Here is a 13,579-nt window from a genome sequence, read left to right on the forward strand (position 1 = left end):
CGCCCCTCCCCCGATTCTTCCTGACTGCCAGCGACAAACCTGAGCCGGGCGTTTGGAAACTGCTGGGAAGGTGATTGTGGTAGGTGAGGGGCCGCGGTGTCTCATGTTTAGCATCTCCTACTATGACCTGACCCCGAAACACAACTGAGGGTATCAGGGACCGGATCATCAAGGCCAGTGATTTGTTTAGGCCGGGGTGATTGAGGCCTGGGATCTGGACACACGTTTTCCTCTACCGTTCTGAAGGTTCCCGGGGTCAGGGACATGCCTCATCCCCCCACACCCCGAGTGAGTGCAGACTTGGGGTTTGGGTGTGTAGAGGACTTCCACGGAGATTCTAAGGACTTCGTGACATATCTGACCTTCTTACTTTGGGCCCTCGCGCTGGCTGAACTTGGCTGGAATTCAGACTTTGCCCTTGTCAGCTTTCCTGATCTTTAAAAGCCCTCTTAAAAGAAGGCGTCGACCGAGTCCATAAACCTAGATGGTTATGGAAGCCCTAGACTCTATGCATAGCCCTTCTCCCATCTCGGCGTGGGCGACTTTCAGTGTGTTTCCCAAGCAGGCATAGTGTCGGTGCTGGGTGAAAATAAGGATCTGGAAGCAAAACATCACATACCAGCAATGCAGCTTTGAGCAAACTGCTCATTTGATCTTGTTATTTCCTCTTCCTGCTTCTTCCTCGCCCTTTTCCGGCTCCACTTCCTTCTTCCTCACCAGCTCCTGGAATTCATGCTCTTTCTGCCTCAGACTCCTTAGTGCAGGAGTACAGATGTGCTCCACCATCCCTAACTGTGTCTCTAAAATGATGACAATGCCTCTCTTTCATTATTTGCATTCAGTGCTAATTATCTGGTTGAATACACATTGCATACGCTTATTCAATTATCGCACTTTACAGCAAAAATATGGGCAATTAAAATAGTAATAATAAAAAAATAAAGTGGAAAAAAGTATGAATAGGGGTGTGGGGGAACTTGAAGTACACAGCCCTGCTGCTACCGTAATACACACTTACCCTTGCCCTATGATGACTTTTCACCAAGCACCATTTTTGCTGTTTTCACATGTGAGGGACAATGTAAGACTGTCAGTCTGTGTCCCACTGAAGACGCCCTAACTGACCATGATAGAACAGCTGTATGAGGGAGGTCTGCAGACAGCACAGTAGTTAGCCACTGATGCACCATGGGAACATAGAGAGTCTTGTGTTCATTGAATATGTAAAATGCAAGGGCTGGGGCTGTAGCTTCTCAGATTCATTTGTGGAGTCTCATCCTGTAGGTGAAGGCTGTTGTGAGTTAGCAGACTCCACTGTCCACCCAATGGTAAAGTCCTGGGCTCCTTTATGGACATCTCAAACTGCTTTATGTATTCATGTTTCCTGTGTGTGTGTGTGTGTGTGTGTGTATATATATATATATATTTTTTTTTTTTTTGAGATAGAGTCTCATTATGTAGCCCTGACCTGACACTTACGTAGTCTAGGCTAGCCTCAAATTCACAGATATCCTCTTGCCTTTGCTTTGCCTCTGCGGCGCTGGGATTAAAGGTGTGTACCACCACAGCTGTCTCCACTATATGTATAAAGACTTACTTATTTTTATTTTATGTGTGTTTCTCCTGCATGAATGTTTATGCACCACATGCGTGCCTAGTGTCCACAGGGCACTGAATGCCCTGGAACTTTTGTCAAAGATGGTTGTGAGCTGCTATGTGGGTGCTGAGAACCAAACTCTCACCCTCTCCAAGAGCAATAAATGCTGTTAACCTCTGAGTCATCTCTCCATCTACTATACTGCATTCTTTTCTCTTTCTTTCATTTATTCTTTATGTATTTATTTTGAGACAAAGTCTCACTGTATATTCCTGACTGGTCTGGAACTCACAGCGATCTGCCTGCTTTTGCCTCCCAAGATTCGGGTTTAAAGGTGTTCACCACCGCACCCAGCATGGTACTGCACCCAGCATGGTTCAGTGTTGAACTTGGCTTTACTCACTTGAGTTTCATTTTCCAGCTCCAGATGAAAATGTTTGAGAGCCTTGACTCTTCGGCTGCAAAGTCTGGCAGGGATCTCTGGGCTGAAATTTGTTCTTGTCTGCCAAGTCCTGCCCAAGAAGATGTTTCCGACAATGCCTTCTCGGACTCCTTCATGGACTCCCATCCTGCAGGGGAAGGCCATACAGCAGCCCCAGACTCTGCTGTCCAGCCAGCTGGAAAGCCGTGGGCTCCCTTGCATGATTCAGAAGTGTATTTAGCATCTCTAGGTGAGTTGTCTATCTCTGTTTTTCTTTTTCTGTCTGTCTGCCTCTCTTCCCTCCCCCATTTCCTCCTTCCCTCCCTCTACTGTTTTTGTTGACTTCTGCTTTAGACCATTTCATGTAAATTCTGTCTTCTTTCTTAGCATCCTGTAGAAACCCTCTTGTTTATAAATAGTAGCCCATTTGAGTTCAAGTAAGTCAAAAGTGTTTTGTACTCAGTACATGGGAGATTTCTAGTTGCTGCACTTTAAAAAGCTATTCCATTAAATAGACTACTAGTGGGAATGAAGTCATGTTGCCAGAAGAGTCATTCTGTCTCTGATAGCAATTTTTAAAAGAGTGTGCGTATGTGTCTGTGTATGTGTACATGCATGTGCATGTAGGTGCCTTCAGAGGCCAGAGGAGTCTCAACTCCCTTGGATCTTGAGTGACAGGCAATTTTGAGATGCCCAACATTAATGCTGGGAACCGAATTCCAGTGCTTTGAAAGAGCAGTACATGTTCAGTGCCCTGTACTGTGGCCTTAGTATAAATCTCTAGAGAGCCTGCACACAAGAAAGTAAGACAGTCTCGTGCAAGTGGAAACGGAGCTGTCAGTCCAGGGCATCGTCTCGGTCACCTTTTCTATGACTGTGACAATATATCACAATGGAGGCAACATGGAGAAGAACAATGTTTAATTTAGGGCCATCCATTTCAGAGGGTCAGAGTCCATGCTGGCAGAATAAAGTCACGGTGGCAGGAACATTGGAGACCTTACATCTTACAAGGTAGAGAGACAGACAGAGACAGAGGGAGGGAGAAAGAGAGAGAATACTGGGAATGGCATAAATCTTCTGAAACCTCAAAGCCCACTACCACTGACATACCTCCTCCAACAAGGTGACTGGGTACTCAAACATATGAGCCTATGGGGGCCATTTTCATTCAATCCACCATAGGCTGACTCTGACTGTGGTATGCATGTATGTATGTATTCATTCTGCTTTCAAACCCAGGGTTTCATACATACTAGACAAACCAAAGTTCTACCTCTGAGCCATATCTCCAGTCTACTCCCCACCCAATGCTTCTGCTTTTAGACAAGGTCTCTGGTAGCTCAGGCTGGCCTTGAACTTACTGTGTAGTTGGGGATGACCTTGAATTTCTGATCCTCCTGCCTTCACCTCCTGAGCGATGGGGGATTACCAGGCGAGCAAACACACCTAGTCTCCTGCCCCTTTAAATATAGTTTTTAACTGGTACACATACCACAAAAATTCTATGTATTAACATACCGTTTTTAACATATTTCTGTCAGCATATTGTTTTATTTTATGTATGTGAGTACACTACTCTTCTTGCAGTGTGTCAAACAATCATCCCCTTATTCTCTAAAAGACAAAACTTAAATGTTACATAGGCATCATCATTCTTTCTACTTCCTTCAAGAAAAACTGAGAATCCCTTCACTATTACCATGTGTTACCTGCAGGGTTTTGTTTTGTTCTTTGTGGGTGAGCTCTTGCTAGTAACTTAAAGGAACTGGGTATTTATTGCTTTGATCAGTGGTCTGTCATGTTTCAGTTCACCTATGCATTGTGTACTGTTTAATTCAGGATAAATACATCTCCTCAAGTGGTTTTCATTATGGTGAGATCCATGTGTTGTAAAACTAAATCTGGAAATTATTATTTGAAGAAGCCCCAATCCTAGGGCATGTTTAAATACTTTTGTTTCTTTTACGGTGGCAGGAGTCAAATGTGAGCCCCTGCTAGGCACGCAGTCTACTATTGAACTACACAGAAGGCAGGCTGCCTCTGTGGATGGATACAGGAAGAGCCAGAAGAGGGCTTAGACGAGTGCTGAGAAATGGGAGGGCAAAGGGACTTTCAGGGCTGGAGAGATGGCTCAGCAGTTAAGAGCACTGACTGCTCTTCCAGAGGTCCTGAGGTCAATTCCTAGCAACCACGTGGTGGCTCACAACCATCTGTAAAGAGATCTGATGCCCTCTTCGGTGTGTCTGAAGACAGCGACAGTGCACTCATATACATAAAATAAATGAATAATTCTTTTAAAAAAATGCAGTGGGAAGGATGGAAGACAAGATGTGGGGTCCGAGTGAAACTGATAAGGAAGCCAGCAGGGATAGCAGAGCTCGAGGTCATGGCTGAGAGCCTGAGAGTTCCTTCCGTTTGTCTTAGACAGAGCATCTGCTCCACTATGATAAAGGCAGTCTGGGGAAGAACCAGGCCCCTTGGCTGGTTGATAACATGTGACTGGGCCCTATAAGGAACACTCTTGGGGTGATGGTGTTGATTGAGTATTGGTCGGAAAGATAAAACGCCACTGGCCTTTCTAGAGTCAGGTAAGAAACTAACTGGAAATTAAGAGTTCCATCTTGGGGCTGGAAAGATGGCTCAGTGGTTAAGAGCACCGACTGTTCTTCTAGAGGTCCCAAGTTTCAATCCCCAGCAACCACATGGTGGCTCAGAGCATCTATAATGGGATCTGATGCCCTCTTCTGGCACACAGGTGTACATGCAGGTAGAGCACTCATTCATTAAATATAGCTTAAGGGGGGAAAAAAAAAAAAAAGATTTCCTTCTTGAGGAAGCCAAGAGGCTTTTTGCAGCCCAGGAAAGAATTGGGTGATGATGGCAAGCAGGTCTGGGTGTGCAGCAGTACCTGGCTCTGTCTGCCTGTTAAAACTACATCTGCTAGGGAACTTAGCACCCTCAGAAGCCCATTCTAGTCCCAAAGAGTACCTATCTCCATGACAACTAAGACCAGACTATCTGAAGATTGTTTTTTATTGCCAAATAAGCCTGTGCCAAAAAGAATCCACCAATAAGAGCAACAATTATAAATCCAGCTAGATAAATGCATTATCCTTAAGGAAAAAAAATATTACCGTTTATCAACTGCAGGTGTTTTACCTGGGTGGCCTCTTGCTGGTGAGTTACAGAAATACAAGGTGTTCATGGTTTTGGTCAGCAGCTGTTAGCTGATGTCACTTGTTTAGAAATGGAAACAAGACTGCGGATTACAACCTTTCTCTTAGTTCTAAGATTAATGGCCATCCCTCAAACAGCTGTCATCTGCTTGTTGTTTTGAACATCCTTTTCTGGGAGACGATATTTACCCCATCCTTATGGGGTCTTAACGACTAAGCTAAGTACTATAACACCATAGCTCACCCTGGGAAACCAATGAGGTTTTTTTGGACTTACTTACAGAGCATGGATGAGAGGTTACTTGTAGGAGAATGGCTGGCCCCAAAGCAGGTAACCCTGAAAGACATCAACTACTCTGGAAGATGGCTTCCTAGTAGCTGCATAGATGGAATCCCTCCTTTCAGTCAACCTTCCCAGCTCATACAATGTGACACCTCTTGAGGCTACCCACATGCAAGTAGGGCAGAATGGCTGAAGTACGGGTGGGGTGGGGTCAGGTGGGGGTGAGGTGGGGGCGGTGAACCAGAATCTCAGATGAGTGTCCTACAGCCTCCTTCCTCTAAGTCAGCAGTTCTAAACCTGTGGATCACGACCTCAGAGAGAATTAAATGACCCTCTCATACAGATCACATATCAGATATCTACATTACAATTCATAACTGTAGCAAAATTACAGATATGAAGTAGCCTTGAAACAGTTTTTTGTTTGGGGGTCACCACAACATGAGGAGCTGTTTTAAAGGGTAGCAGCAATAAGCAGGTTCAGAACCACTGCCCTGAGGGCATGTCAGCAGTGAACGGGTTGTTGGGGATGCTCGCCTGTAAGCAGCAGCTGATTTGAAGATGGCAGCAGCCGGCTTGCTTGGAGAACCTTGTTCTATGACTCATGTGCAGACTCACACTTTGCTTATCATTCAGGATTTGGTCTGACAAAGGCGATTTCATCAGAGAACTGGATAGAGCTTACTTACTCAGAGTAAGACGCACGTGACGTCACCTGTCTTAAGGACACTGTGGCATTTGTGGCTTGTCCTAGACTACAATGTGACTGAATCATATGGTTGAAGTAACGACTAGATTAAGGCAGAAAATAATGGTGATGTCATTTCTGGTGTGCTTTTGAAAGGGGTCTCCTCAACAATTACAACGCAAGGAAGAGTAATTAAAGGTCTAGCACCAAGAAGCCCCTTGAGTCGCTCTCAAAGGATTACAGTATGTTTGCTTTTATTAGGCTCCAATATCCAGGCCACAAATTGAGCAACTTTTTGAAATGTTGGGTGATATTTTTCTTTAATCAAGAGCGTAATCCCACATAGAGCTCCTAAAGGTCTCTTATTATTGTGTTCCCATTGAGTTGGTTCCAGAGTCTAATCAACCATTGGGGCTCTCGTCATTTCCTCAAATTCTGTCTCCTGAGGGTTGGAAAACACTTCATGTCCTTGGAAGAAGAAGGAGGAGAAGAAGAAGAAGAAGAAGAAGAAGAAGAAGAAGAAGAAGAAGAAGAAGAAGAAGAAGAAGAAGAAGAAGAAGCCATTTGCTCCTCAGAGACATTATTTTCAAGGAGTTGAAAACAGGAGCTGGAACACGCATGGAAGACAGGCATTCCTTAGAGAGATACCTGCTGGGATTCTGTGATTTAAAAAAATAAACAAACATGCTATTGAGTTATTTCTGAGACCCAATGGCTCTTCCTTTTTTCAGGGTTAAACATTTACTCGATATAGTGCAAGATGTGGAAGACAAGCATATTCAGTCAACTCTCAGCTCTCAAATGAGTCCTTTTGCAGGGACTGCGAATGTATTCATCAGTAAAAGGATTTTGGGGGGTGGGGGGATCTGTTTGGTTGGATATTTGAGACAAGGTAACCTGTAGCCTCGACTAGCCTTGAACTCCTGACCTCCCCACCTGCCTCTGCCTCCCAAGTGTTAGAATTACAGGTTTCTCCATCACACCCGGCTGGAGAGAACTGCTCGCTTCACATTTTGCACCTTAGACTTAATTAAAATGCCATTTCGTTGTCTACGTCACGCTCCATTTCTTTTCTCCTCAGAGAAGAAACTAAGAAGAATCAAAGGTTTAAATGAGGAAGTAACTTCCAAGGACATGCTTCGAACTCTGGCCCAAGCTAAGAAGGAGTGCTGGGATCGATTCCTCCAGGAGAAGTTAGCGTCAGAGTTCTTTGTGGATGGACTTGATTCCGATGAGAGGTAATTGACTGACAGCTGGCTTCATTAAGACTACTTCTCACTCACTAAAGAACTCAGGTAGAGTGGTGTCGGAGCACTGGTACCAGTTGATGCTGATACCTCTGTGAGCTGAAATCAGCCCTTGCAAGGTTGTCCAATAAGTCCTGTATGGACCAGGAGTAGATTTTTTAGATTTTTTAGAATGAAGAGAGTTGAGGATAAACTGCTCTCTTCAAGTGTACCCTGCACTGGAGAAAGATGGCACTGGAGCGCCAGCTAGCGCTATGTCTTCTTATCCTCTAATCTTCAGTGCCATGGAACTTCTACATATTCTAGCCACCCAATAAATGTGTGTGGATCAAACAGATATATTTGTTAAGCATCTATTATGTGCTAACACTGTGCTCGGTGACTGGAGGAGAGTGTCAGTTACTTTCCTATTGCTGTGATAAGACATCATAACCAAGGCAACTTACAGAAGGAGGGATTTATTTGGGGGCTTATGGTCTCAGAGGGATAAGAGTCCATTGCTCTCACGGCAGGGATGCACGTTAGGGATGCGTGGTGACTGGAGCCAAAAGCCGAAAGCTGAGGGTTTACATCTTGAACCACAAACAGGGTACAGAGAGAGTAAACTTGGAGTTTCGGGAGGCTTTGGAACTTCAAAGCTGTCCCCCAGGAGTGTACTTTTTGCCATCAAGACCACACCTCCTAATCCTTCCCAAACAGCATCACCAGCTGGGAACCAAGTGTTCAAATGCCCAAGCATATGGGAGACATTTCATTCAAACTGCCACATTTTCACTCCCTGGCCTTCATAGGCTGGTGACTGTATCATAATGCAAAATGCATTTAGTCCAGCTTCCAAAGTCCCCATGGTCCTTTGGTCTCAACACTGTTTTAATGACAGAAGTCTTTTGTGAGACCCAAGGCGGTGCCTTAACTGTAACCCTCTGTAAAATCACCAGCCTACTCCAGGTTCAGTGGGACACACTGTCTCCAGGGGAGGAGGTGGAGAATGGTGGATTAAGACCCTGGTTGTCTCCTTTTCACCTCTGAGTGCACGCCCAAGGGTCTTCGTACCTGCACTTGCACATACCACACATGAGCATCACATGTTTTTAAAATTAAATTTAAAGAAATAAAAACACAATTTAAAAAATTGGTGGAAGGAATAACAACTAAAGGCCTTAGGGGGTTATGACTCTCGCTCACAACACATAGTTAATATTGATTGTGAGAGTCCCATTGTGTCATGTGAATATGCTATTGCCTGAGTCAGGACACAATGTCTAAATAAAACTTCACAGTCACACTTAACTTACAAAGCACTTTCATTTGCGTCCTCATGCCTTGAGTCGGCGTACCCTCAGCCAAACCACCCCCAGAAGGCTCAAAAACTAATATATTTTTCATAGATTCCTGACCTGTTCATAGCTTGGCATAAAGATGTCTTCCTGAAAATCTCCCTCTACTCCAGTTCTAAGACATGGAACTTTCTCTTGCAGAGTCAAGATCACTATGTTTATGTGATCCTACAGAAACCAGTGTGCCTTTCCCCGCATTTGTTCTGATTTTCCCTTTTCTAAATAATTTGAACAATTCCATGAAAAGGGCAGTAGATAAGAAGTAATGTCTCTTTCATCTGATTTTCTTTGAGTTGTGGACATACACCAACCTACTGCGCTTCTCCCGACCTCTGACACTGGGTTCTGTTCCTCTTACCTACATTTGTGGGAATACAGCTGTTGGTATGCAGAACAAGCTCTGGGAAACAGTAGCTATGCGTTTGTTTTCAAACTCAAAGTTTGCATTTTAAACAGGCCAGGTAGGAGATTCCTCTGGTGAGAGGTGCTCCTGTTGAAAGCACAGTCCTATGGTTTTTTTTATTCTGTTTGTTCAGTTGTTTCATTGACTGGTTAAGCAGTGTGGTCTCATCCTGTAGTCTAGGCTAGCCTTGAACTTGTGAAGGTCCTCAGTTCAATGCTGAGGATTCTGGGTGTGAGCCACCAATACCTAGTTACTCGGAGTTAGTGAAGAGCATACAGGAGGTTTACATGATTTATAGCCATTTATAGTCTACTCTGAATGTGTAAATAACTGGAAGGGATAGGAGCCTGGGTTCTTTGGGTTTTTTCCTGTTTTTTTTGAGACAGGGTTTCTCTGTGTAGCCCTGGCTGTCCTGGAACTCACTCTGTAGACCAGGCTGGCCTTGAACTCAGAAATTCGCCTACCTCTGCCTCCCAAGTGCTGGGATCAAAGGCGTACGCCACCACCACCTGGCAGGATCCTGGATTCTTAAGGGAGGTAGGAGAGAGACATGAATCTGACAACCACAGGCAAATGAAAGAGCCCTGTGGCATAATGCTCATTCCTTGGTGGGAACACTGGGTTTCTGTCTAGGGATCTTAATCTCCGAGCCCTCCTCCCAACCCCCCAAATTACAGTTCTTACAGATAAGCTCTGTTTGTGTAATTGAGCCCCATACTGTCTTAGGTAGAAAAGACCTCAGGTTTTTCTGTCTCACCCATAATTTGATATTTATTTGAGTGTTTCATCCCCTTGACAATTTCTTTCCTCTTCAGATCCGAGGGAACAAAAACTAAGACCGAGGCACGAGCTCTTCAGCTACTCCCATCAAGCCTTCAAAGGCCCTGCTTTGAAGGGGCCCTGGCGCTGCTTAGAGCCAAAGTGCCCACTAGGGGGTAAATGATGCTGCTGGGCTGCCAGGATGTGCAGCTGTCAGAGTATTAGTAGCAAGGCTCTCAGCGCGTCAGCAGGGAAAAACAGAGGTGGGAAGAAATCGGTGGTGGGCAGGGGTACAGGACTTGAGTAACTGAGCCAATCGCTAAGCAGTTAATCAGAGAGATCTGACCCAGCCATTCCTTCTGCTCTTTTGTAGCACCTTGGAACATTTCAAAAGGTGGCTCCAGCCGGATAAAGTCGCCATCAGCACAGAGGAGGTCCAGTTCCTCATCCCTCCGGAGTCGCAGGCTGAGAAGCCAGAGGCCGGGGACAAGCCAGCGGCAGCAGAACAATAAATTACACACACATACGCCAAGCAGCTGTCTGGGGCCCAGGGGGAACCGCGGAGAGCTTGACAGCACGGCAGCAAGGAGAAACCCAGGGAGGGGAAAAAGCCCAGACTTCCACTCCACAAAGCAAACAGCTGCTGGCCCCGGGGACTTGCTTAGGGCTGGCATGTGTGACTGTCCTGGATGAAGTGACAGACCCAGTGTGTGCTGGATCAAAACACTGCTGTCCTGCGTGTCTCACAGCTTGACTGAGCACTGCGGCTGCGGGCTGTGGGTTAGGGGTCTGTAAGGACCCAGTGAAGAGCGGAGTGTGAAACACTGAGCGCATTCGAGCAGAGCTCGGGGACACTGGAGCCCTCAGATAGAATGGATCAGTCAAGTGAGCCATGTTTTCTCTCCCTCTTCTGGATCTTCATGCGTGTGTCTCAAGCATTCCATAGTTAAGTAGTCAGGAACAAGGGTAGCCAAGGAGAGTGAAGTCAGTGTCCTTGAGTCCAAGTCCCGCCAGACTCGCTCACATACTCATCGTAAATGGACGGACTCCCAGGAACCGGCTTTTCCTTTAGATTTGTTCCTTTTGTCAAAAAGTGGAAGAAGAAGAAGAAAAAAGAAGTGTGAAAACGTGGGTGTTTATATCTGCGTAGATATATTTTCTATTTCGTGGCTTCTCCCCCAGCTTCTGCTTGTAGGAACTTTACACGTTCCAAATTAGACTTGTAAATATGGTTTGACACAACTCTCGATTAATTCCAAACTTGCTTCCCGTGGCAAGTTCCCCGACTGAGACTGAGCTTGCATTTACTCCTTGTTTATTGTGTTGTTCATGTAAAGTTTGAGTTGTCTATATAAAACTTTCTCATTGGAGCAACTGTGTAGTGTGTGTGTGTGTGGGGTGCCGTTGACCCATTTCCCCTCACATGAATGCCGAGGACACAGGAAGTAAAGACAAAGATATGCCAAGGCAGGGGAGCCAGCAACCTTTGCCAGCCTGGTGACCATAACAAGTTCCCGGATAGCCAGGGCTACATAGAGAGACTCAGTCTCAAAAAAGGAAGAGATTGGGGTCTGGAGAGATGGCTCAGTGGCACTGGCTGCTCTTCCAGAGGTCCTGAGTTCAATTCACAGTAACCACATGGTCTCTTAAAACCATTTGTAATGGGGGTCTGATGCCCTCTTCTGGCAGGCAGGTGTAAATGCAGATAGAATATTCATATACATAAATAAAAATAAATCTCAAAAAAAGAACAGATTTTCTTATTTTCTTATTTGTTTTATTTATGTGTATGTCCTTTGCTTGTGTGAGTTTATGTATACCGTGTATGAGCAAGAGCCCACGGTCACCAGAAGAGGATATTGGATCCTTTGCAACTGACGTTACCAGCAGGTGCCATGTGGATGCTGGGTGGACCCAGGTTTTCTGCAAGAGCAATAAATGCTCTTAACTGCTGACCCATCTCTCCAGTCCCAGGTCTCTAGTTTTTAACATGTTTCTGACAGTTTACACTGAAACATTCTGTGCTAAGATTCTGGGACTGTGGCTCCTGGGTGACAGTGACGATAAGATATGATAGGAACCATGCCTAAAACTTTTCAGAGAACACTTGCTCATTTCCAAATCAAAGTATTTGCCATATTGAGGAGGATAGGAGCCAGGCAGGTCATACCGTATATTTGCTTAATGACAGAAATGCTTGATCATTTCCAGATACGCTTTTCTCAGCTCTTTTTTCGTTAACTACCAGTGTTAGCTCTATTCCTGCTACTCTTGGTGAGTTGGATATATTTGATATATTTGATATTTGGTGGCACCTTGGGAAGCCTGAACACTGATAGAATCCAGTGCTGCCCCAGGCTCTCTAGCTGCCCCCGCTCTCTCTCGAGGCCAGATGACAGACTTCTCTATTCCTCTGGGGCCAACTAATGGCTTCGGCTACATGGAGAGGATTAGAAGAAAAAGGCTAAGATTTTTCTTCATCCCATATCATAAAAGAAAACCATTCTTCCTCCGGAACGAGAAGGAAGAAAACAAGTAAGGTTCAGAGAAACTCTACCAAAGAGCAGCTGGTCCTAGGGACCGTAAGACAGTCTTTTATAGCCAAAAGTAGTGGTTCTATAATTAAGGCAAAATCTTAGCTTTTTCTTTTCTCTACCTCCTATTTTCTACCTCAGAAAATTTGGGGGCTGGAGAGATGGCTCAACAGTTATGAACACTGCTCTTGCAGAGGACCTGCGCTCAGTTCTCAGTGCCCACACCAGACAGCAGCACACCATTGTTTGTAACTCCAACTCTAGGGGATCCAACACCCACTTACAGCTTCTGGGGGCACCATCCCCCCCCTACACACAGATAAAAAAATACATGTTGAAAAAAACAACAACAAGCAGAACACAGATGTTTTGGTCTGAGAAGGCAGAAGACTGATTCCGAGGAAACCCTGCTGGAGGTATGAGAGGAAGGGCTCAGAGCTCCAGCCATCTTGATTAAGAATTCAGCAAAGCACTCAGGAGGCAGAGGCAGGCGGATTTCTGTAGTTCAAGGCCAGCCTGATCTACAAAGTGAGCTCCAGGACAGCCAGAGCTACACAGAAAAACCCTGTCTCAAAAAAACAAAACAAAACAAAAAAACCCAGCAAGTTTTAGCTATGGCCTCTTACCTGTTTCAGAGGTGACAGCTTAAGTAATTGCTATTTTAATAAGTGAAACCCCATTAACCCACAGTGAATCTGACATCAGCTCCTGAAGCCAACTCTGTACTCATATAGAATTGTCTTAAGCTCCTGAAGGGGCACTGGATTTGAAACCAGGCATCTGGGGTGCTATCTTTGTCCTGTGGCTTGCTGTGTGGTCATAAATAAGTCAAATGACCTCTTTGTGTTCCAGTTCCCTTTCAGTAATTAGACTAACCATAGGAAAGTTAAGATTGGCCTAAAACACTCATCTGGTTCCTTTCACCCCGAAGCTCTAGGGAGAACTTCCTTAAATCGGTGAAGTGCGAGTGCTGGGGAGAGACTCGTCACCTAGCTTCCTTCCGTGTCCTTACTGAAGGACACGGTAGAGCAACCGCAGTGATAGCGCTCAGCCTCAGTCACGGGAGGTAATTACCAGCCAGGGATAAGGCATTAATGACCTGGTATACGCAGGGAAGGTTGGGTGGGAGCC

The 13,579-nt window shown here is 45.2% G+C and overlaps 1 protein-coding gene across 2 annotated transcripts; it reads left to right on the forward strand.

Moving 5' to 3' along the window:
* On the forward strand, positions 1-11,284 carry Ccdc32 (coiled-coil domain containing 32). Of its 2 annotated transcripts, none has more exons than XM_021155814.2 (4): positions 1-79; positions 2,019-2,268; positions 7,250-7,406; positions 10,288-11,284. In XM_021155814.2, the coding sequence occupies exons 2-4, from the start codon at positions 2,025-2,027 to the stop codon at positions 10,424-10,426; spliced, it is 540 nt and encodes a 179-aa protein (XP_021011473.1). In that variant the 5' UTR covers positions 1-79; positions 2,019-2,024; the 3' UTR covers positions 10,427-11,284. The 2 variants fall into 2 exon arrangements, with proteins under 2 accessions (XP_021011473.1, XP_021011474.1); XM_021155815.2 differs by having other exon boundaries at positions 9-83.
* The last annotated feature ends 2,295 nt before the right edge of the window (positions 11,285-13,579 follow it).

Source organism: Mus caroli, unplaced genomic scaffold (assembly GCF_978045245.1).
Source record: "Mus caroli unplaced genomic scaffold, Mus_caroli_1 scaffold_2, whole genome shotgun sequence".
In the NCBI taxonomy this organism is placed as follows: Eukaryota; Metazoa; Chordata; class Mammalia; order Rodentia; family Muridae; genus Mus; species Mus caroli.